Below are 18,705 nucleotides of genomic sequence, written 5' to 3'. Positions count from 1 at the left end.
CAGAACTACTCTAGATTCACATGATGCCTCCTACCTGGTTGTAGTGCATCAAACTCGTCGGAAACTTGGCTATTGGGAAGCTGTGAGAATTGACTGAGACCTAGATTGAGGACAATCTTATTCGAACACCATGCGGAATTCGGAACTTGATGAATGGATTCACTATGGGATGATGTAGCAAGTTGTGTCACATGTGCACCACTGAAATTCAACATGTTATTCAACCCGAGACTTGGTGACATGTTACTAGAACCCGATGTTTTGAGAGAGAGAGAGAGAGAGAGAGAGAGAGAGAGAGAGAGAGAGAGAGAGAGAGGTTTGAGTTTGCTGTGTCGGCATAACTTTCTCTCGAAGGAGGAGGGTGTCTGAGATTGGGGATGCTTGTCCCACCCACTGAACCTTGAAAGAAAAGGTCACATGATGTCCCTGAATAGCGCTGCCAGCTTAGTGTTTTGAAAAATGGTTGAGATGCTATAGGATTTGGAAGTGTGTTTCTAAGACCAAGCTTCGGGTATAAAGCGAATTCCATTAGAAAGCTTCCACTTTTGCCACTTCCATTAGAAGAATGGACCAGCGATGAGCGACGAGAAGCAACGGCGAGCGGCTAGCGATGAGGAGCAGAACGACGATGCGCGCGGATGTCCTCCTCGTCGATCTGCTGGCGTCGTTGTCGTCGCCACCTTCCCTTCCGCCGTCTTCTTCTTCCCTCCCCCCTCCCCTTCCCCTCGGCGAGTCCCTCCCCCCCCCCCACGTAATTCCCTTTCTCCCTCTCGTCCGTTTTTTTCACTCTTGTTTTTTTATTTTATAATTTTTTTAGTTAGGGTAATTTGGTAATAAAATTTAATATTAAGTAAAAAATACGATTTTATATGTAAAAAAAAAGTTGGGAACAAAAAAATTTTCAACCTATACCTTAGGAACTAAAATCTTCAAGAAATTATACAGTGTGTTCAACACAATATTATCCAGATGTTTTGATAATGCAATAAGGCAGAAATTATTTTTCATATGGAGGGTGTATTAGTGTTTTGGCTGAATATTGAGGAGGGAGGTGCTTTGCTGGTTTGTAGATGTCACGGTCAACATGCAGGGGGCGTGGTACCGCTGTCCGTCAAAGGCGTGCTAGTTCCTCAGCAACACGTCGTGGGCGTGGTGACGCGACGCGCATGCAGCTCCCTGACAACACACGGTGCCTGCGAATCAGCTAGGCTTTACAGAGTTCCGCGCCTTCTCAATGTGCTGCAGTAACACAGGGTGGACATGTTGGAGGCCGTCTGCATGCAGGCAACAGTTCTTCCACCCCGATAAGCAGCGAACGTTACTCTTGGGCTCTATAAAAAAAGACCCTCACCCTATCACATGCATTAGAGTATTTGAGAGAGAAGAAGGGTTGTTGCTGTTAGTGTGTGCTAGAGAGAAGAACGGTTGCTGTTAGTGTATGAAGGGTTGCGAGAAAAGAAAGAAAGAAGGATAGTGTTTGGTTTAGTGGTGCTAAAAAAAATAGAGAAAAAATATTAGTTTGCATTTATTTAAAAAAAATGGTACGTAATTATACGACATCCGAAAAATATATTATAAATTATTTGGATCATCCAATTTATGTAAGTTGATAAATTATATTTTTTATTTATTTAAATTTTTTTTAAATATTGTTAGTATCATATAAAAATATAGTAGGATTATTATTTTTGTATTTTATGAATATTTTAGAATAAAATTTTTATTTGTAAAGTATAATTATATTTTATTTTATATAAACGTAGATATATAATTTTTTTGTTATAATTAAATTAATTTTCTGTTATAAAAATACTATAATGAAATATATATTGTATAATTTTTGTTATGAATATACTAATAAATAAATAAATATTTTGACTTTTTAAAAATAAATATGCGTGTCGAACATGTATTTTCAAAATTTTCATAAATAAATATTATAATAAATATGTAAATATTTATAAAATATATCGTTATTAAATATTGAAAAAATAAATATTTTGATTTCGGAAAAAAAATCAATCATTTATATTTATTTATTTAAAAAAAGAAGTGGAAGTATAACTATATATTTATAATATTTAGAGAAATAAATGTTAATATATAAATTTTTTATTATTTTTCTTAGAATGAAATTATTTTTCTGTGAGTTTAATAAATAATTTGAATATTAATAAATGAATAAATATTTTTTAAAAAATAAATATGGTAATATTTGTTAGATATTTTAATAAATAAATATTATAATAAAAATGTGAATATTTATAATAATATTTATATTGATGTCGATTTATTATTTGTAAGAATTATTATTTCTTTAAACTAATAAATATATTTTTGTGGAACCAGCCTAACAAGAATTTGATGGTCCGTAAATTGGATCCGCCACTGACGTTGAACTCGATGGTCGAAAACCACTTACGCTCGACGGGTTTCTACCATGTTTCTAGGATTGGGGTGATAAGAGGATTTTACCCCTTATTAGCTGCTCTGGTGGAAAGGTGGAGGCCAGAAACTCACACCTTTGTATTGCCGATGGGTGAGATTATTGTAATACTGGAAGAAGTCGCTCATATATTTAGCCTACCCATTGATGGAGAGCATGTGAGCGAATGAACAGATAGTAGTAGCGACTTCCTACAGAGCCAGAGCATCGCGATATTTGGTCGTGAACTAGAAGTCAGTAGTTCTTCGAAGTCCTATATAAAGCTGGGTTGGGTTCGATGTATCAGAGACGCAGAACCGTTAGACACTAAAGAGTCCATTAAGAGATATGTCAGATGGCAGATTTTCTGTTTGTTGGGTTCGACTCTATTCACAGATAAGTCAACCGCATATGCCCACGCAAAGTATCTACCATTGCTTCACAATTTCGAGCGGATCCATACTTATAGTTGGGGGTCAGCATGTCTCGCATATCTTTACAGAGCACTATGTCGTGCATCAAGGTATGATACAAAGGAGATGGATGGCCCTCTTAATCTGTTGTTTGTTTGGGCATGGGAGCGAATGCCCTGTATTGTGTCCGTACCGAGATAGACCCTTCCACTGGCTGAGATACCAGTTGTCATGAGGTAACAAAAACCTATTTTAGTCCTGCGTTATATTCACGATGCATGTTTGATTTACGGTGACTTTTTAAAATTTTTTCAATGAATCATGTTTCAGGTGGAGTCATTCGGAACGGACCACAACGTGGTTATCGAAGACCGCAGCAAAATTTAGGCAAGATATAGACTACATGGAAGAGGTAAATATTTAGGGTTCGTGTGATTCCTATTTCCAAACATTAATATTAGGTTCTAATATACCAATAATATGTGGCAGTTTGAGTGGCGGCCATACGATGGATTGATCATACCCGACGAGTTACATGGATATCTTGAGGTGTGTGACATCGTTGCTCTGTTGTTGTCGTTCGAGTGTGTCGAACGGCACCCTGTGGACTGAGTGATACGTCAGTTTGGGCATGCACAACCTCCTCCAGGAGTAGCAAGAGACATTCTACTGGACCAGCATTGCATCACTCTTCACGGAGTGCAACTTCATGACTGAACAGTTTTACATGGAGTATGGATAGCAAAATGAGGCAACAAGCGAAACACTCGGCTGCGGGATCTGCACCCCCTTCTGACCTGTGACTTTATACCGACGGTGGAGTACTGGGATTAGTACGTAGGCTCGTACGGACATATATCGAGATTGTCGAAGCACGTTCCTCAGCATCCATATCAGCCACCAGCACCACAACCACCTGCACCTCAGGATGCACCTTAGGGTCCACCTCAGCATGCAGTATTTGAGCCATTTCCTTATCATATACCACAACCACTGGACCACAGTCATGGTAGCCATCAAGGTAGGATTAGCGACCAATGTGGGTCCCTTATAAGCAGGTCATGTCTCGGGATCGCCTAATGGTGTGGACTCAAATCCTTACGAACCTCTATAATCTTGTACACATCATGCACATACAACTGCCAATCGAGAGGCTGGTTAGCACAACAAGCAATAACATGGCGACATGGTAGTCGTTCCACCTGAAAGTGCCCATAGTCACAGGTCCGTCGCGCAAGATCAATAACTAAGACCCTTTCCGCTAGTCATTTTGCTCACCTCAAACACATCATTTTGTCTATCAAACCGGTGCACAACTATATTCCCAGCCTGTTGCATATTTACTTCTATCCGTTGTTGTGCAAATACGGAGTAAGTAAATCCAACACGCTTGTGTTCGTGAGCTTCAGCACTCTTTCGCGTAAAAATTTCATTTAACCGATAATACGTTGCTCGGACGAGTGCCAACACAGGTAGATTTTGGGCACCCTTTAACACTGAGTTAATGCACTCGACAAGGTTCGTCATCATACGGCCCCATCAATGTCCCTCATCGAATGCCAATACCCAATATTGGAGTCCAATGGCATCGCACCACCTGGCATATGCCTCTCCTCGCTCTTCTAAACTCTTATAGTTGATGTTGTACTCCTCCACCGTTCTTGAATACCCTATGTTGACAATAAGTTTTTACAAGTGATGGACTTTGAATGCCCTTACGAAGTTGCTGCCGATGTGCCTTGTACAAAAATATCCACCATGCTCTTGGAGGTTGCCATTCACCTCTAGAACGATTTACTGCTGCTCAGATTGACTCATGTCGGCCTGAGATCATACCCACACTGTCTCTTCTAAAAACATGCGTTCGCAGATTCCTGAGAAAGAAGTGCCACACATCAGCTGGCTCTCCTTCCACCAAGGCAAAAGCGATCGGCACAATGTTCTGGTTCCCATCTTGTGCAACAGCAACCAAAAGTATACCTTTGTATTTTTCATATAGGTATGTCCCGTCAACCTGAACTAGAGGCTTGCAATGCCTAAACACCCTAATGCATTGATTGAAACTCCAAAATACGCGATGAAGTATTTTTACACCGTGCGCCTCCTCATTCCCGTTGTACAGTGGTCGTGTTTCTATTTGGACAATTGAACCAGGCATCTTCTGAACCATGATCGAGATCCACCATGGCAAAGCATGGTAAGAATCCTCCCAACCACCGAAAACTTTGGCTATGGACTTCTGCTTTGCCAACCAAGCCTTTCGGTAACTGATGGTATAGTTGAACCTTGATTGGACTTTCGCTATTAAAGATTTTACCTTGATGGACGGGTCAGTCTCGACCAATGGCCTTATAGCCTCAACAACTGTATCCGAGTCCAACTTGGAATGATCCTGTGAAATTGTTCCCATTGTGCACGTGTGCCTACCATTGTATCTGTATATCTCCCAACAACCTTTTTTCCGTATCAAGTTGGCACGGATAAGCCAGTCGTACCCACGCCCATACGTCTTGTATTTTGCATAGAATGTCTATGGCTCAAACTCATACACATTGTAGTCAACTTCTCTAGAGATAATGTAACTTCTAATTGCTGCGACGACCGACTTTCTAGAACTGTATTTCATTCCAATCTTGAACTCTCCGTTCTCAGGATCAACAATGCCTACAGAAAGCAGAAATCATCATTCATTAATCAGTCCATAATATAAATTAACAAAAACGTATTATTCAGTCATCAAGTACCTATGTTTGCATATTCCAAAAATTCTGGTGCATACATCGCGTCAAGATCCAAGTTACGCATAAAAGGTGGAACGTTCATCGGTTGACTACCCGAGGGATGAAGCACTACATTCTTCGCTACTGCCTCTACTCCCACATCACCATCCCCGTCTTCGTCTCCGGCTTCATAAGTGGCTTCGAAGTCATCTTCACTGTCACTATTCATTCCTTCGTACACTGCAGCTCTATCATCCTCTATATCTAAATCATTTTGAATCTCATCTGCCTCTACATTTTCAAACTCGACATACAGCTCAATCTGTGGCTGTCGCATTGAGTCTGCCGATGAATTTGGAACATATTCTGCATACTCGCATCATCAATAATCGGCATGATATCAAACTGTGTTAAACCACCAAAAACTACAACCGAATTTTGGTACAGAATTCTACTCACTCTCCTTAACACACCATTCTTCATGCTTTGACAGAGACCGTTCTGAAACTCCATTAACGTCATGGTGCATTGAACCACAAATGAAAACGGATTCTGACACACAAACCTTACTCCTTCATGAGTATTCCATATTATCTCACCGTTGCGATACACTACCAAGTTCGCAGTACCCTCCATTACACTACCAACACACTCAAAGAACACTACCAACACACTCAAAAAACACTCAAAGCACACTCTTCTTCGCAATGAAAATGGTACCGAATTTTTTCTTATATAGAGAGGAGTATTCAGCACACCTCCACGTGTTGCTTCATCAGTCAATCAGAGCTCGTCATGTGTCAGCACGCAAGACGAACCAGGCTTCACCACGTGTTAGCACGCCCCCTGCATACTGACTTAGCACGCCCCCCACATGCTACATGTAACACACCCTCTACGTATTTGACTTTGTATACACCTATTTTCAACTAAAACACCACCCCTTACTCCATAATCAAATCTTGAGCCGCAAGACCAAATTGTCCCTCTCTATTTGTTCTCTAACACTTCAGTAATAAATGATACACATAAAATTTTTCTGTTAAAAATTTACGAAAAAACTAACAAAAGAACTTGTCTAACAGATTAATTAATTAGGAATTGCAGTAACATTTTATTTTTGTAATGAGATGAATTGTCGTATATTTAAATGGTCAAAAAATGAAAAAAAATATTCTTTTTAATTTTTTTAAATAAAAACAATAAACTATTTTTACATGGACTTTTTCTCCTTCTTCTCTTGGTATAATTAGTTAGTTATCCATATATATAGATTAAATTTAGAATTTTTTAAAATAAATACAAAATTATATATTTATCATTTTATACTAAAATATAACTATTTATTATTGTAACTATTATTTTTTATCTTAGCTGTTAAAAAAAAATCGAACATCTATATTGTTTACTTTAATTTTGGAGTTACTATCAACAAAATTGGGTAAAAACTAAAAAGTTTAAATGCAATTTAACAAGCAAAATTAGAATGTTTACTTTTTATGATTGCATTGTTAGTTAATGCAATTTAATACCGTTTTATTTTTTAAAACAATTATTTTTTATACTTATAAAAATTAAATTTTTATAATTATATATGCTCATATTTCGTTTATAATTATGAGTATATTTTGTTTACACTATAAATAAAATATGTAGAGTATATCAACTTTTACGTATTTAAAAATTTTCATATATTTCGTTTACAGAATAAATAATTTGTAAACAAAATATGTTTATAATTAATTTATTTATATTGTAAACGAGATATATAATAAAATAAAAATTCGTAAATACGCTCTAAATTATATATATTTTGATAAATAAAATATTTAAATTATTTATTTATAAAAAAAATTCAAATCAAGAGTGTAAAAAAAGAATATATCATTTTTCTTTTTCTTTCAGATGAAAACGAATATTCTCTAGCAAGCAAAAGTGAAAGTCCCCAACAGCATGGTCCAACTGTCCAAGGAAGACTTGAGAATTGAGATTCTCAAGCAAAGAACTCAGAGCTTCCACACACCTCAACAAAACTCACTTTATTATTTGTTACCGCTTTTTTAAAAAAGAAATAGGAAAAAAATGTCACTCCTCCTTCGGAACCCACTTCCGCCATCACTGTTCCATTTCATTCCCTCCATTAACAACCCTTCTTCATTCCAATCACAAGCTATGGCTTCCTTCTCTTCTTCTTCTTCTTCTTCTTCTTCACCTTCTACGACTTCCACTGAACAACAAAAACAACAACAAAATCAAAACCTCGACCAAAACAAACTCTCTCACGTGCTAAAATACCACAACCAAACCAAGCACCACTTCAACCGCTACGCCAGGGGTCCACATGGGCTTGATTGGGCCAACCAGCCCAACCCATTTCGCAGGTACCTCTCTTCCCCTCTCCTCCCTCTCCTCCATTTCCCCACTGATGATAACAATGCTGATGATGATGCAAATGCACCCCTTTACAATTCACTCTTCCATTCTCTCCCTTCTCCACAACCCATTTCCAAAACCACCATCTCAAAGTTCCTCTATGATTCTCTTGCTCTCTCGGCATGGAAAACCACGGGCTTTTCAACTTGGTCCTTAAGGGTTAATCCGAGTAGTGGGAATCTTCACCCAACTGAGGCTTATGTTATTGCACCTAACTCCATTGAATCACTTTTTGACACACCATGTGTTTGTCATTATGCCCCAAAGGAACATGCTTTGGAGGTAAGGGCCAAAATCCCACCTGGGTTTTTCAAAAAGTTCTTTCCTTTGAACTCTTTCCTTGTTGGGTTGTCTTCGATTTTCTGGCGTGAGGCTTGGAAGTACGGGGAGCGTGCTTTCAGGTACTGTAATCATGATGTTGGACATGCTGTTGGTGCTGTTGCTATGGCTGCTGCTGGTCTTGGTTGGGATGTGAAGATTCTTGATGGTTTAGGGTGTGAGGAATTGAAGTACCTTATGGGGCTCCATGTCTTTCCCGAGTTTGAGGTTCCATCACGTGCTGTTATGGGGAAGTTCCCTGAGATTGAGTTTGAGCACCCTGATTGTGTTATGCTTGTTTATCCAAGTGGGACTCAAGGTTTTGATTTGGATTACAAGGAGTTGAGTAATGCTATATTGGAGTCTTTTCCGGAATTGGAATGGAGAGGGAAGCCGAATTCCCTTAGCAAGGAGCATGTGTGCTGGGATATTATATATAGAACTTCTGAGATTGTGAAGAAGCCTTTGACTTCAGGGGATAGGTTCTTGGTGGATCCATTTCAGAGTAGTGGCAGTTATAGTGAGGGTTCTTACAAGGGATATAGTGTGAGGCAAGTGGTTAGGAAGCGAAGGAGCGCTGTTGATATGGATGGAGTTACAGGAATTCAGAGGGATACATTTTATCAGATGATGTCACATTGCCTTCCTTCAGGTTGCCAACCTGGAGGAAAGCAAAGGAGGCAGCTCGCGCTGCCATATCGGGCACTTCCATGGGATGCTGAGGTGCATGCTGCTTTGTTTGTTCATAGAGTAGTGGATTTGCCTCAGGGCTTGTATTTCCTGGTGAGGAATGAGGATCATTTGGGTGAGTTGAAGAAAGCTATGCGTCCCGATTTTGTCTGGGCCAAACCAGAGGGCTGTCCCAATGAGCTTCCTTTGTATGAACTCCTGAGATTTGATTGTCAGCGGCTTGCCAAGCAGCTCTCGTGCCATCAGGTTCATATTATGATTAATAATATTTCACTTGTCTTTCAGATTGTTACATTGAATGATAGAGTTTCATAAATGCTGAAAACTTAATCAAATATCAACCCATTTAAGTTATGATACATAGTGACATAGAAAGAAAATGGTTCCCTGTTCTTTAGGACAATAATTTTGGGTTTTATGCCTATAGCTTTTGCTAGTTAGGCGTTCTGAATTTAGCATTTGCTTTCAAATAAAAATCCTTGTGCAAATTGTATTCTCTTAGAAATATATTTAACAGCAAATTAATCTGAGAAAAGGTCTCGAAGTTGAAGTTGAGGGTTTCAAAACTTAGTTATTCTCTTTATTTATTTATTCAAGCCTCCTAGGAGCTACTAGTTTTGAGGTACAGTAATTATGTAGAGTTAGTATCTCTGTTTTGATGGCCTTATATATAGTGTTCTTTGTACGAAGCGTTTTTTGTTCCCCTTGCAAAAAGAGTCAAAAAATGCTTAAATAGAACTGATAATCTAGCATATTTTGATCTCCATTTTTTTAATGCGACATATGTTTGCAGGAGATTGCAAGTGATGGTTGCTTCAGCCTTGGTATGTTGGCTCGGTTAGAGCCTACATTGCGTGAGAAGAATGTATGGATGTATCCTCGTTTATTTTGGGAGACTGGAGTCCTTGGACAGGTATTGTACCTTGAAGCACATGCTGTTGGAATCTCAGCAACTGGAATTGGTTGTTTCTTTGATGACCCTGGTATGCTTCTTCCTTCTCGCCATTACTTTGAGAATCTCAGTCTGTTGGTTACTTGTGGATCAACGTTGCATCTGCTACTTATAAGTTAATACAAAGATTGAGTAACTAGGAAGTAGTGAATTGAATTCTACACAACTACTGATAACTAATCATCACTTCTGCAGTTGCACTTTCACATCAAGTTACCATTGCTAATTTTGCATCATACTTCAATTCATTCAATGTTTCATTATTAAGCTGTCACTGATGAGCATCATAGTTTAGTTATTATTATGCTCCTTTTCTATATCATTTCCTAATTGAACATCTGGGTGAACTTGTTAGATTGTGGTGGAAAATGTGATTCTTTCCAGATAGAAACTTCATTGGATACTTTCAATTCTGTTCATGTGCATAAGATAGTAGCTCTAGCAATATGAACTCATCTCGATGTATGCATACGTTCTTAATGATAATTCAGACAGCTTTTTTCCATTAAGTTATAACATTGAAATCCTGGAAAAGGTTTTTCTTGGACAACACTATGCTTGATGTGATGATAACTGGAATAGACTTTCATTAGTTTTCTTTTTGTGTCTTCTGCAGTGCATCAGTTGCTTGGGTTTGAAGGGTCAACTTACCAAAGCCTCTATCATTTTACTGTTGGAGGTCCCGTCTTAGATAAGCGCATAATGAGTCTACCAGCATATCCAGGCCCCAATGTTGATGCTTGAGTCTCGTAATGACTTTCCAAATTACAATTCCATGAAGAGCTGCATAACAAATGAATATCAGGACTGAATTCTCACGATTGGAAAATTCACTTGACTATGCCAGCTTCGAACTTCCACCATTGATTGAATAATCTTGTGGATCCATGTTAGAGCCAACCTTATCAATTAATGGTAGAAATTCATTCATGACATGGTCAAGTTGGCTTTCCATTTGAGGCTCTGTCCCCAATGAATATATCTTGTTCTTGCATGACACAACTTAGATTGTTACAACACCTTTGTATATGTTAAGTCCTCATTGTCAATAATCTTTGGACATACACATTAACATACACAAGTTTTGTATAGTGATTTGAATTAGTTATATTTGGTGTTGCCAAAATGTAATGACAAATAAGGGTAAAAATCATAGCACTTACCCCTGAGCCTTATTTTGAGTTATAATTTCTAGCACTCAGATAAGGCTGCTTACATGTTAGTGTTGTTCTAATATAATACTACCTAGTGTTTGATTAGTTAGTTACTTTGTCTTGCTCCTGTTTACTTACAGCTTACAAGTGATTGTTGTAATAGCATCATTGGCAAAGCATGGATGAGTTAAGAGAATTAGATTTTTTTTTTAATTGAATAAAGTAAAATTACTTTTAGAGGTATAAGTTAGTTAATGTTAATATGAGGGTAATAATGACATTACAGCTCAAAAGTATTTTTGCTAAACTAAAAAGTAATTTCATATATACTTTCACCAAAACTCGAGGTTCATCAAAAAGTGATATTTACATCCACAAGACCACAATCTTCAAGATCCAAATGTACACCAGAAATGCAAAGACTCTCTAAACATTATATATAACCTTCACAAAACATGTTGCAGGAGTCTACCATATATAAACAAAATCTGTGAATCAACATATGTCATCATCTGCATTACTTGATGGAGCCTGCAGCAGATGACAAACAATCTTGGAGTTCTTGCAAGAAGATGATTCACAATCACATCACTGCATGAGCCAATCTTGTGCCAGACTTAAAATATGAAATCACCAGGCCAAGAACTGAATCGAGTTTCCTTGGTTTCAATAACTAACATGTTGCGAAAGGATTTGTGGTTCATCATCTGTGCTCACGACTCACAAGCCAATAAAAAGTTTGGTTTGTTTGTTCTGCTGTCAGAATGACCTTCAAGAACTTGAATACCAGCAACCCTGACAGCAAAGATTCAACACCAAGATGAACCAACTTAAGAATAAGGGAATGAAGGACTGTAGCATTGATCAAACAGAACTCAGTATCCATCTATGGTAAAAATTGAAGTTGCCGATTGCTTCAATGTCCTTTAATTATCTAAGTCAAAACTATTGCTCTGCTGATCATAAATACTGATGACTGACATAACAGCTTGAATGGACTACCTTCTTAATTTGAGCAATGGCTTTCAGCAATGCTAACCTTAGAAATTACAGTCTAAATTATGTCCAAAGAAGTGACACTTTCACATGTCTCAAACATATCTGTGATGGAGAACCGAACAGACTGCGTGTCATTATCACTGCGAAAATCCAACTCACATGGAAGGACTTCTGCTTAATTTAAATAAGTGTGAGAGGCAGCCGCAGTTCGTCAAACCAGATTTGTCAGATTCCTGGTAATAACATCCGAATACCAGTGACAAAGACCAAAACAATCAATATTTAAATGAATCCAAGAAGAGTCCCAATGTTAGGCCAGCTTTCCAATAATTGAATATTGATATTAGGCTCCTACCTTTGCTAACAAATGGAAGAGAAGTTCCATACATGAGAGCGCCGATGCCTTCCACAACAACCACGGCTAAGCCAGCAGATAGAATATCCCAGTCACCTGTTTGTCCGATAACAGTGGCAAATGCAGTAGCGCAATAAAAACCAACCAGGAAGGAAAGAAGCTTCAGCGGAAGATTTTTCTTTACTTCCTGAATCTTCGAACCTAACGTGGTCTGAAACTCTTGAATCACTCGGATTATGCGTGTTCTTCCATTGGTACCGTTAGAAGTGGAAGGACTAAAACCACTGTCGTTTAAGCTGCTTCTTATAGACCATGTCATCCTCCTGAAGAGCAACACAAAGACTTAATGCATGATTCTCAGTGTATGATTATCTTACTATATTCAAATCACATTCATGGATGTACTAATAGATGCAGATCTTAAGAGATATAATCCATTACCTGAAAATTACCAAACTCTTTTCTGATATAAAGTAATCACACCAACAGAGATATTACCCATTTTTAGCAATTTTTACACAAAACTAAATCCACCATGATTAAAGTTATGAAACACATTCCATCTTTCTGATGAAGATAGATGTTAACTTTCAACTTATGATTGTAGTGCAACAGTAGGCACTAATGAACAGTTAGAACATTAGATACTCTAATTGAATAGATAATTATTTTATTAAAGAAATAGAAAATATGTAATCACATGGAAACAATGAAAACAACTAAGAAAGACAGGCTTATAATATAATCATGTACAAAAGATAACCACACATCTCAAAGTGCAAGGCTGCATTGATATGTTACAGAACCTCCAAATCTTCAAAGTTGTCACATATATTCCCAGATTATCCATATGATCAACTAGCATAAGCATAATCGAAATGCCACCACTGACTTACCTGAACTTGTCAATCAAACAAGGTTGAGTGAAACCGAAACAGCAAGTAGAGAATTGCTTCTGGCCGAAATTGATTTTACAAAAGAGTGCAGCAATGGCAGATTGAGAAACACCTGAACTTATACAATGAAGAGATACAGATTTGGCACTTGCCATATAATTGTGTGATGCCATTCTGGTTGAAAGCAAAAAGCAAATTGCATAATCCTCACACCTAAAGATAACAGAATTATAAGAAACATTAGTGGGAACAGTGCAAACAAGAAAACAAACCAAATGCTCTAAATTAACAATTTTTCAATTGATGACAGGGACTTTAAGCATTAAGAGCTAGGAATAGCTATAACATAAACAAATACTATTCACAGAATCTTATTATTCTTCAATCAATTAACTCAATTTTCAAGTGCTTTTATACCTGCGCAAAATTTCCAATCCTATATCCTTATTCCGTGAAAAGACAAATTAAAATACCCAGACGGAAAAGTTTACAACTTTGATGCTTTCTGCGCTGTACTAATGAAAAGATGAAAAGAGCAAAATGGGTGTTTCTGTAATATGAATTAAAAGCTGAAACAAGGAGTAAAGTTAGAACCTTTCAGTGTGTGAGACCCAAAAAGGGGGCTTGAATATGAAATTTCATGATGAAGAACTTTATTGGGTTGTCCTTGCTTCTCTGTTCTTAGTTCCCTATGGAGTATAGTGCTTGCTGCTAAAGGGTAATGAAGAAAGAAAAATGGGTTTTGTTCATTGAAGAAGAAATCCATTTTTGTTATGCTTTCATTGCTATTTGTCCATGACCATGGCCATTTTTTTCTTTTTGGGGTTTTATTTATTTTTTCTTAGACACTACTAAAGAAAAATGTTCTTAATTAAAAAAAAGCTACATTTCAATTGCAATTGCAAATAAAACTATACAAGTTAATGGAAATATAAAATTCTTTTAAATTTATAGTATAAAAAATTAGTAGTAAATTATTCTAAATATACTGAAAGTAAAACACTACATTGTACACAAAAATACAAGAGATTATGGATCAAAATACCATATGCTTATTTGCGGTTTGTCAAAAGGAACAAAGCAGAACCCAGAATTATTTTAGGAATATATTTAATTTGTAGATGAAATATTTAGTTTAAAATGACACAACTGTAACTAAATTTATTTTATTTCGTTCTACTCAAATTTTTATATACGAAAATCTCCAAATAAAATTTCTACTGATTTTGGAAAAATTTATATCACCAGGTTGAAGCTTTTAACCTAACAGATCAAGAATTAATTTGCAGCAGATGAAAGTTTTATTTAAGAATCGCAGTTAGAAATGAGTTGTTGCATATACATAACAAAATTCGAACTCTAGAATCGCCGTTAGCAATGAGTTATTGCATATACATAACAAATTTCGAACTCTAGACACTTGATTAAGCGAACGAATAAACTAACTACTCAATTCAAGTTGATTAAGCACTTACTTTCCTACCAAGTTTATAATTTTCTCTTTGTCAACGTCTTTGTACTTAAATCTTCGAACACTTGAAGATTGCACTTACACTTTGAAATTCTGTAAAATGGTGTTTATTTTGTTCAATGCTATAGAATTTAGTTATATTTTCAGAATGTTAAATTTGCAGTATAGATTTAAACAATGAAAAAATGACATCTTTATGATAATTCTATTCAGATATATATCATTAAACATGATAATCACAGCATTACTACATTGCATGTTGTATCCCCTTGTTTACATGTGACATTACCTGCCTACTGACATTTACACAATGTGAATCAACAAATTCTCTCCTCTTGTCATTTCTGGGTATGGAGAATATACTGTTCCTTTCAAGCATTCCATTAAATTTGTTTGCTACAAGTTTCATTGTTCAGCTATACAATTTAGCTCTTGGCCCTCTTTCACTCGGATGAACATGGGGGGCATCTTCAAAGATTCAGCAAAAATGCTTTTGTTACAACATATAAATCCTCAAAAAATAGACAAGTATTTAAAATTCTGAGCATTACACATGATAATTTGCACCACTTCAGTCACAACAAAAATCAGTTGCAAAATAATATGCTTGCTAAATACAACTATCATATCAGAACCTACATAGAAACTATACTAAAAAGTTCGTACCAATCAAGCTAGCCATTTTCACCATAAAACCCCTCAAAAAATAACTAATTTCCTTCGGTTTGTCAACTCCTCAATCCAATTACAGATGATCCTTTTTCTCTTTAGCATTGTTGAAATGAGTATACAGATTTCAGGCACTTGATGAAAAACTGAGCAGTAAAACTGCCACCTCTCCAGACTTGAAGCAAGAACATCATTGCATTGCTGAAGAGTTTTCTTCGTGATCGTAACCACATTTAGCAAGTTGAGGCAATTCGGAGCTATATCAAATGCTTCATTCTATAAAATTGCTAATTTTTTAAGCCTTTGACCGTCTAAATTCAAACCATATCTCATAGTGATTGAATAGCAAACTATCGTGCGTATGCTTCCCAAGATACTCAAGCCCCAAGCTTGTGAGCCTCTTTGTGCATTCCTCTCCACCCAATCGCGAACAGAACTTAATATTGTGTGATACGAAGATTCGTCCATCGTAAGGTCTCAACTTAGATGCTAATCTTTCCAATCCAATCCACACGAGCTTATCAGGCATATGAAGAAACACGGCACTAGCATAAATCAAATCATACACTGTGGCAGAATCGAACTTACTGAAATCCATGTCCTCCCCCTTAACTATCAAAGGTCGTTTGTGTAAGAGGCCTTGGGCAGGAAGCTCATATCTAAATGCAGCCATCAAAGAGAGCTCATCCCTTTCGAGACAATGAAAGTGTTCAGGATTTAAATATCGGATGAAATGTAAACCAACACGGAGCGTACCACAACCTATCTCCAAGACCTGTGAGTCAGGTCGGAGTTGACTAGCTTGAGCAAGAAACTCAAAAACGTCTCTTCCACCTGCCCAAGGCTCGCCATAGTTGCTATGGTGTTCTTCAACAAGGAGTTCCCCAGGGCACGGAAGGGCAGTGTGATTATCTGATCCATCCCCCTCATAGTGTGATATACCCTTAAATCTGCAATTAGATGAAAATTTAGTGATCATAATCCAGAAGAGCATTGATGCATTCATGCTCAAATAAAAACTAGGCATTGCAACCACTTCTTGATAAGTATATTTCATATACGGCTCCAAAAACATTGGAATCTTGCAAAGAGAACATTGAGATGGAGACAGGACAAGGAAGATTACTCAAGTTGAGAAGAAAACATAATGCAAGAACATAACATTCTGCAGTTCCTATACCAATAATATAAAATAAAAATAAAAGGAAAAATGCAATCTGTAGTTCCTTCATTTTGAAGAAATTGTGCTTCAAACCAATAAAAGAAAGGGGAGTGAATTTTCTACATCCACTCATTTTCATTTCTCACATCTTGCATACTTTAGATGACACAACCAGGTATTCAGTGCCACATACCCTACAATTCAGACCATTAAATATATCGTGTCTCCCTTAGTGTTCTCTCTCTCTACCAAATTGAAACTCTCAATGCAAACAAGAAATGGCACAAATCTCATAATTGTCATTCTGAAACTCTATGTAATGAATGAGATAAAAATCTGGCAATCCCGAAACAACAATATACTCATACAGAAACACACAAGTGAATAAAACTGACTGAGATTAAGGGACTTACTGTCTAAGATCCTCAAGTTGCTGAGCCCTCGTCCGAGGATTAATACCCTTGCGAAGCACATTGTCATGCATATGAAGCCCGTTTGCTATGATTTGATTTTTCACCCACTCAACGTCAGCCTTCCTTGTTGACAGAGTAAAGCCACCACTGCCAGAATCAGACACACCAGTGCCACCAACACTCACGGCGTTGGCGATGGGGTTTACAGGCGGGCCTGAAGTTGAAGGACAGGAGCAAGAGGACAGAGAGGAAAACAAGAAGAACAAAAATACAGCAGCCACCAAAGCAGAAAGAACCAACACAGGCACTGTTATCACTACACCTTTTGACATTGCCCTCGAAGCCGAGAGCGCCATCTACCAATACTACAATAGCTCTTATTGGCACCCTGCAAATCTAACAGGAAAATGAAAACTCAGCAAACAAACTATCGCTGAAAAACTCATACCTGAGTTCATAAACTCATTGTTATCTTCAATTAAACAATGAAGTTAAAATACAAATTGAACCACAATGCTATAACATCCTAAGCCAGTGGCATCAAAGTTATCATTATTAGTACTTTTCAATTAACCCTACCATATTCATGTATCAAGAGCTAAAATGTTAAATCGTAAACCAATTGAAAAAATCCACTATTCCCATCCAAGGTGGACAGAATCATGAAGCATTCAATAATTTAAGCAAAAAGGAACCAACTTGGGGATTATCGCAATAATTGGAAACCCAACCCTCACCCCCCACAATCAATGCATTAAAAACCACGACTTCAATATGAATCCAAAGTACCCGAGACAATGAGCATGAATCACTAAAAATAGGAAAAAGTTAAGAACTTCAACGAAAAGCAAGCATTTTGCGAATGAATCAAAGACATATAAGGAGATAGAAATGGAGCAGAATTGAGAGTTACCGTGTTGGAGAGTAGATCGATCTAGTGAGCGATGCTGTGGATAGGAGCTGTTCTACACTATGATTGGTGGAACAAAAACGAGAGAAAGAAAGAATTAAGAATATGGTTCAAGAAGAAGAAGAAGAAGGTAATAAAAATGTTTGGGTGGAAATGGGATGATGATGATGAAGGAACCTAAAAACACGAGTCACTCCGACACAGATTGGATTTACTCAGGCACATGGAGCGATGCAGTTTTTTTTTTTTTTTTTTTTCAATTTTAAATATTTTCTGGGGCACCTGTGTCGGTGATAGGTTTATATGTTTTCTTTAGAATATACTCTTATTTTATAAATTTAATTTTCACGGAATGTCGTCTAAAAGAATTCTTTTATACAGATAATTAATCATAATATTATCAAAAAATAATTATTTTTTAAATTTATTATTTAAAAGTTATCTAAACAAATTAATCTAATTAAATATTATATAAAATTATTTATATTAGTATATCAAAAATAAATTCTTAAATTAATTGTTCAAAAGAAAATCACTTTAATATAAAATTATTAAATTTAGAAGATGAAAGAATTTATTTTTTAAATATATTTGTAAAAAATGGTGTCGAAATCTAATTTTAAAAAAAAATTGTGAATAAATATCTTTATATTTGAAGTTAGAGACCAATGCTATTTCTTTATGCTAGTTTAGACATATTTTATTTATCGGATAACAAAGGAAAA

The 18,705-nt window shown here is 36.7% G+C and overlaps 4 protein-coding genes and 1 pseudogene across 8 annotated transcripts; 2 read left to right on the top strand and 3 right to left on the bottom strand.

Annotated features, from left to right (window-relative positions):
* The first annotated feature begins 628 nt into the window (after window positions 1-628).
* On the top strand, window positions 629-3,450 carry LOC148575316 (serine/threonine-protein phosphatase 7 long form homolog). The gene is made up of 5 exons (XM_088506172.1): window positions 629-751; window positions 2,350-2,539; window positions 2,621-2,948; window positions 3,169-3,250; window positions 3,328-3,450. Exons 1-5 carry the CDS (start codon window positions 629-631, stop codon window positions 3,448-3,450), a joined length of 846 nt encoding a protein of 281 aa, XP_088362298.1.
* A 1,918-nt stretch (window positions 3,451-5,368) lies between these two features.
* LOC148575315 (uncharacterized) lies at window positions 5,369-6,194 on the bottom strand (annotated as a pseudogene).
* A 1,288-nt stretch (window positions 6,195-7,482) lies between these two features.
* Window positions 7,483-11,218, top strand: LOC107625930 (nitroreductase family protein). The gene is made up of 3 exons (XM_016328673.3): window positions 7,483-9,245; window positions 9,793-9,982; window positions 10,568-11,218. The coding sequence occupies exons 1-3, from the start codon at window positions 7,641-7,643 to the stop codon at window positions 10,693-10,695; spliced, it is 1,923 nt and encodes a 640-aa protein (XP_016184159.1). The 5' UTR covers window positions 7,483-7,640; the 3' UTR covers window positions 10,696-11,218.
* A 183-nt stretch (window positions 11,219-11,401) lies between these two features.
* LOC107625929 (YCF20-like protein (DUF565)) lies at window positions 11,402-14,119 on the bottom strand. 2 transcript variants are annotated; one of them, XM_016328672.3, is made up of 4 exons: window positions 13,950-14,103; window positions 13,356-13,568; window positions 12,460-12,782; window positions 11,402-12,337 (listed from the first exon to the last, which is right to left on the bottom strand). In XM_016328672.3, the coding sequence occupies exons 2-4, from the start codon at window positions 13,526-13,528 to the stop codon at window positions 12,330-12,332; spliced, it is 504 nt and encodes a 167-aa protein (XP_016184158.2). In that variant the 5' UTR covers window positions 13,529-13,568; window positions 13,950-14,103; the 3' UTR covers window positions 11,402-12,329. The 2 variants fall into 2 exon arrangements, with proteins under 2 accessions (XP_016184158.2, XP_088360041.1); XM_088503915.1 differs by having other exon boundaries at window positions 11,402-12,782; window positions 13,950-14,119.
* A 1,020-nt stretch (window positions 14,120-15,139) lies between these two features.
* Window positions 15,140-18,269, bottom strand: LOC107625927 (S-adenosyl-L-methionine-dependent methyltransferases superfamily protein). 4 transcript variants are annotated; one of them, XR_015904904.1, is made up of 4 exons: window positions 17,984-18,269; window positions 17,071-17,458; window positions 15,353-16,445; window positions 15,140-15,188 (listed from the first exon to the last, which is right to left on the bottom strand). XR_015904904.1 is itself a non-coding variant. In XM_016328671.3 (3 exons), the coding sequence occupies exons 2-3, from the start codon at window positions 17,424-17,426 to the stop codon at window positions 15,791-15,793; spliced, it is 1,011 nt and encodes a 336-aa protein (XP_016184157.1). In that variant the 5' UTR covers window positions 17,427-17,458; window positions 17,984-18,269; the 3' UTR covers window positions 15,140-15,790. The 4 variants fall into 4 exon arrangements, 2 of the variants coding, with proteins under 2 accessions (XP_016184157.1, XP_016184156.1); XR_015904903.1 differs by having other exon boundaries at window positions 17,071-17,466; window positions 17,984-18,252; XM_016328671.3 differs by having other exon boundaries at window positions 15,140-16,445.
* Between the last annotated feature and the right edge of the window lie 436 nt (window positions 18,270-18,705).

Source organism: Arachis ipaensis, chromosome B2 (genome assembly GCF_059453495.1).
Source record: "Arachis ipaensis isolate K30076 ecotype BB chromosome B2, ASM5945349v1, whole genome shotgun sequence".
NCBI classification, from domain to species: Eukaryota; Viridiplantae; Streptophyta; class Magnoliopsida; order Fabales; family Fabaceae; genus Arachis; species Arachis ipaensis.
Note: the sequence above shows the minus strand (reverse complement) of the source record. Positions and strands in the feature narration are given on the sequence as shown.

Coding starts and splice junctions, on each gene's coding strand:
- LOC148575316 (XM_088506172.1), top strand. CDS start 629: ATGCGCGCGGATGTCCTCCTCGTCGATCTGCTGGCGTCGTTGTCGTCG. Junction 2,949..3,168: donor GCACTATGTCGTGCATCAAG/GTATGATACAAA, acceptor ATCATGTTTCAG/GTGGAGTCATTCGGAACGGA. Junction 3,251..3,327: donor ATATAGACTACATGGAAGAG/GTAAATATTTAG, acceptor AATATGTGGCAG/TTTGAGTGGCGGCCATACGA.
- LOC107625930 (XM_016328673.3), top strand. CDS start 7,641: ATGTCACTCCTCCTTCGGAACCCACTTCCGCCATCACTGTTCCATTTC. Junction 9,246..9,792: donor AGCAGCTCTCGTGCCATCAG/GTTCATATTATG, acceptor ATATGTTTGCAG/GAGATTGCAAGTGATGGTTG. Junction 9,983..10,567: donor TTGTTTCTTTGATGACCCTG/GTATGCTTCTTC, acceptor TGTCTTCTGCAG/TGCATCAGTTGCTTGGGTTT.
- LOC107625929 (XM_088503915.1), bottom strand. CDS start 13,528: ATGGCATCACACAATTATATGGCAAGTGCCAAATCTGTATCTCTTCAT. Junction 12,783..13,355: donor TGTTTGATTGACAAGTTCAG/GTAAGTCAGTGG, acceptor GTTGCTCTTCAG/GAGGATGACATGGTCTATAA.
- LOC107625927 (XM_016328671.3), bottom strand. CDS start 17,426: ATGGCGCTCTCGGCTTCGAGGGCAATGTCAAAAGGTGTAGTGATAACA. Junction 16,446..17,070: donor CAACTTGAGGATCTTAGACA/GTAAGTCCCTTA, acceptor ATCTAATTGCAG/ATTTAAGGGTATATCACACT.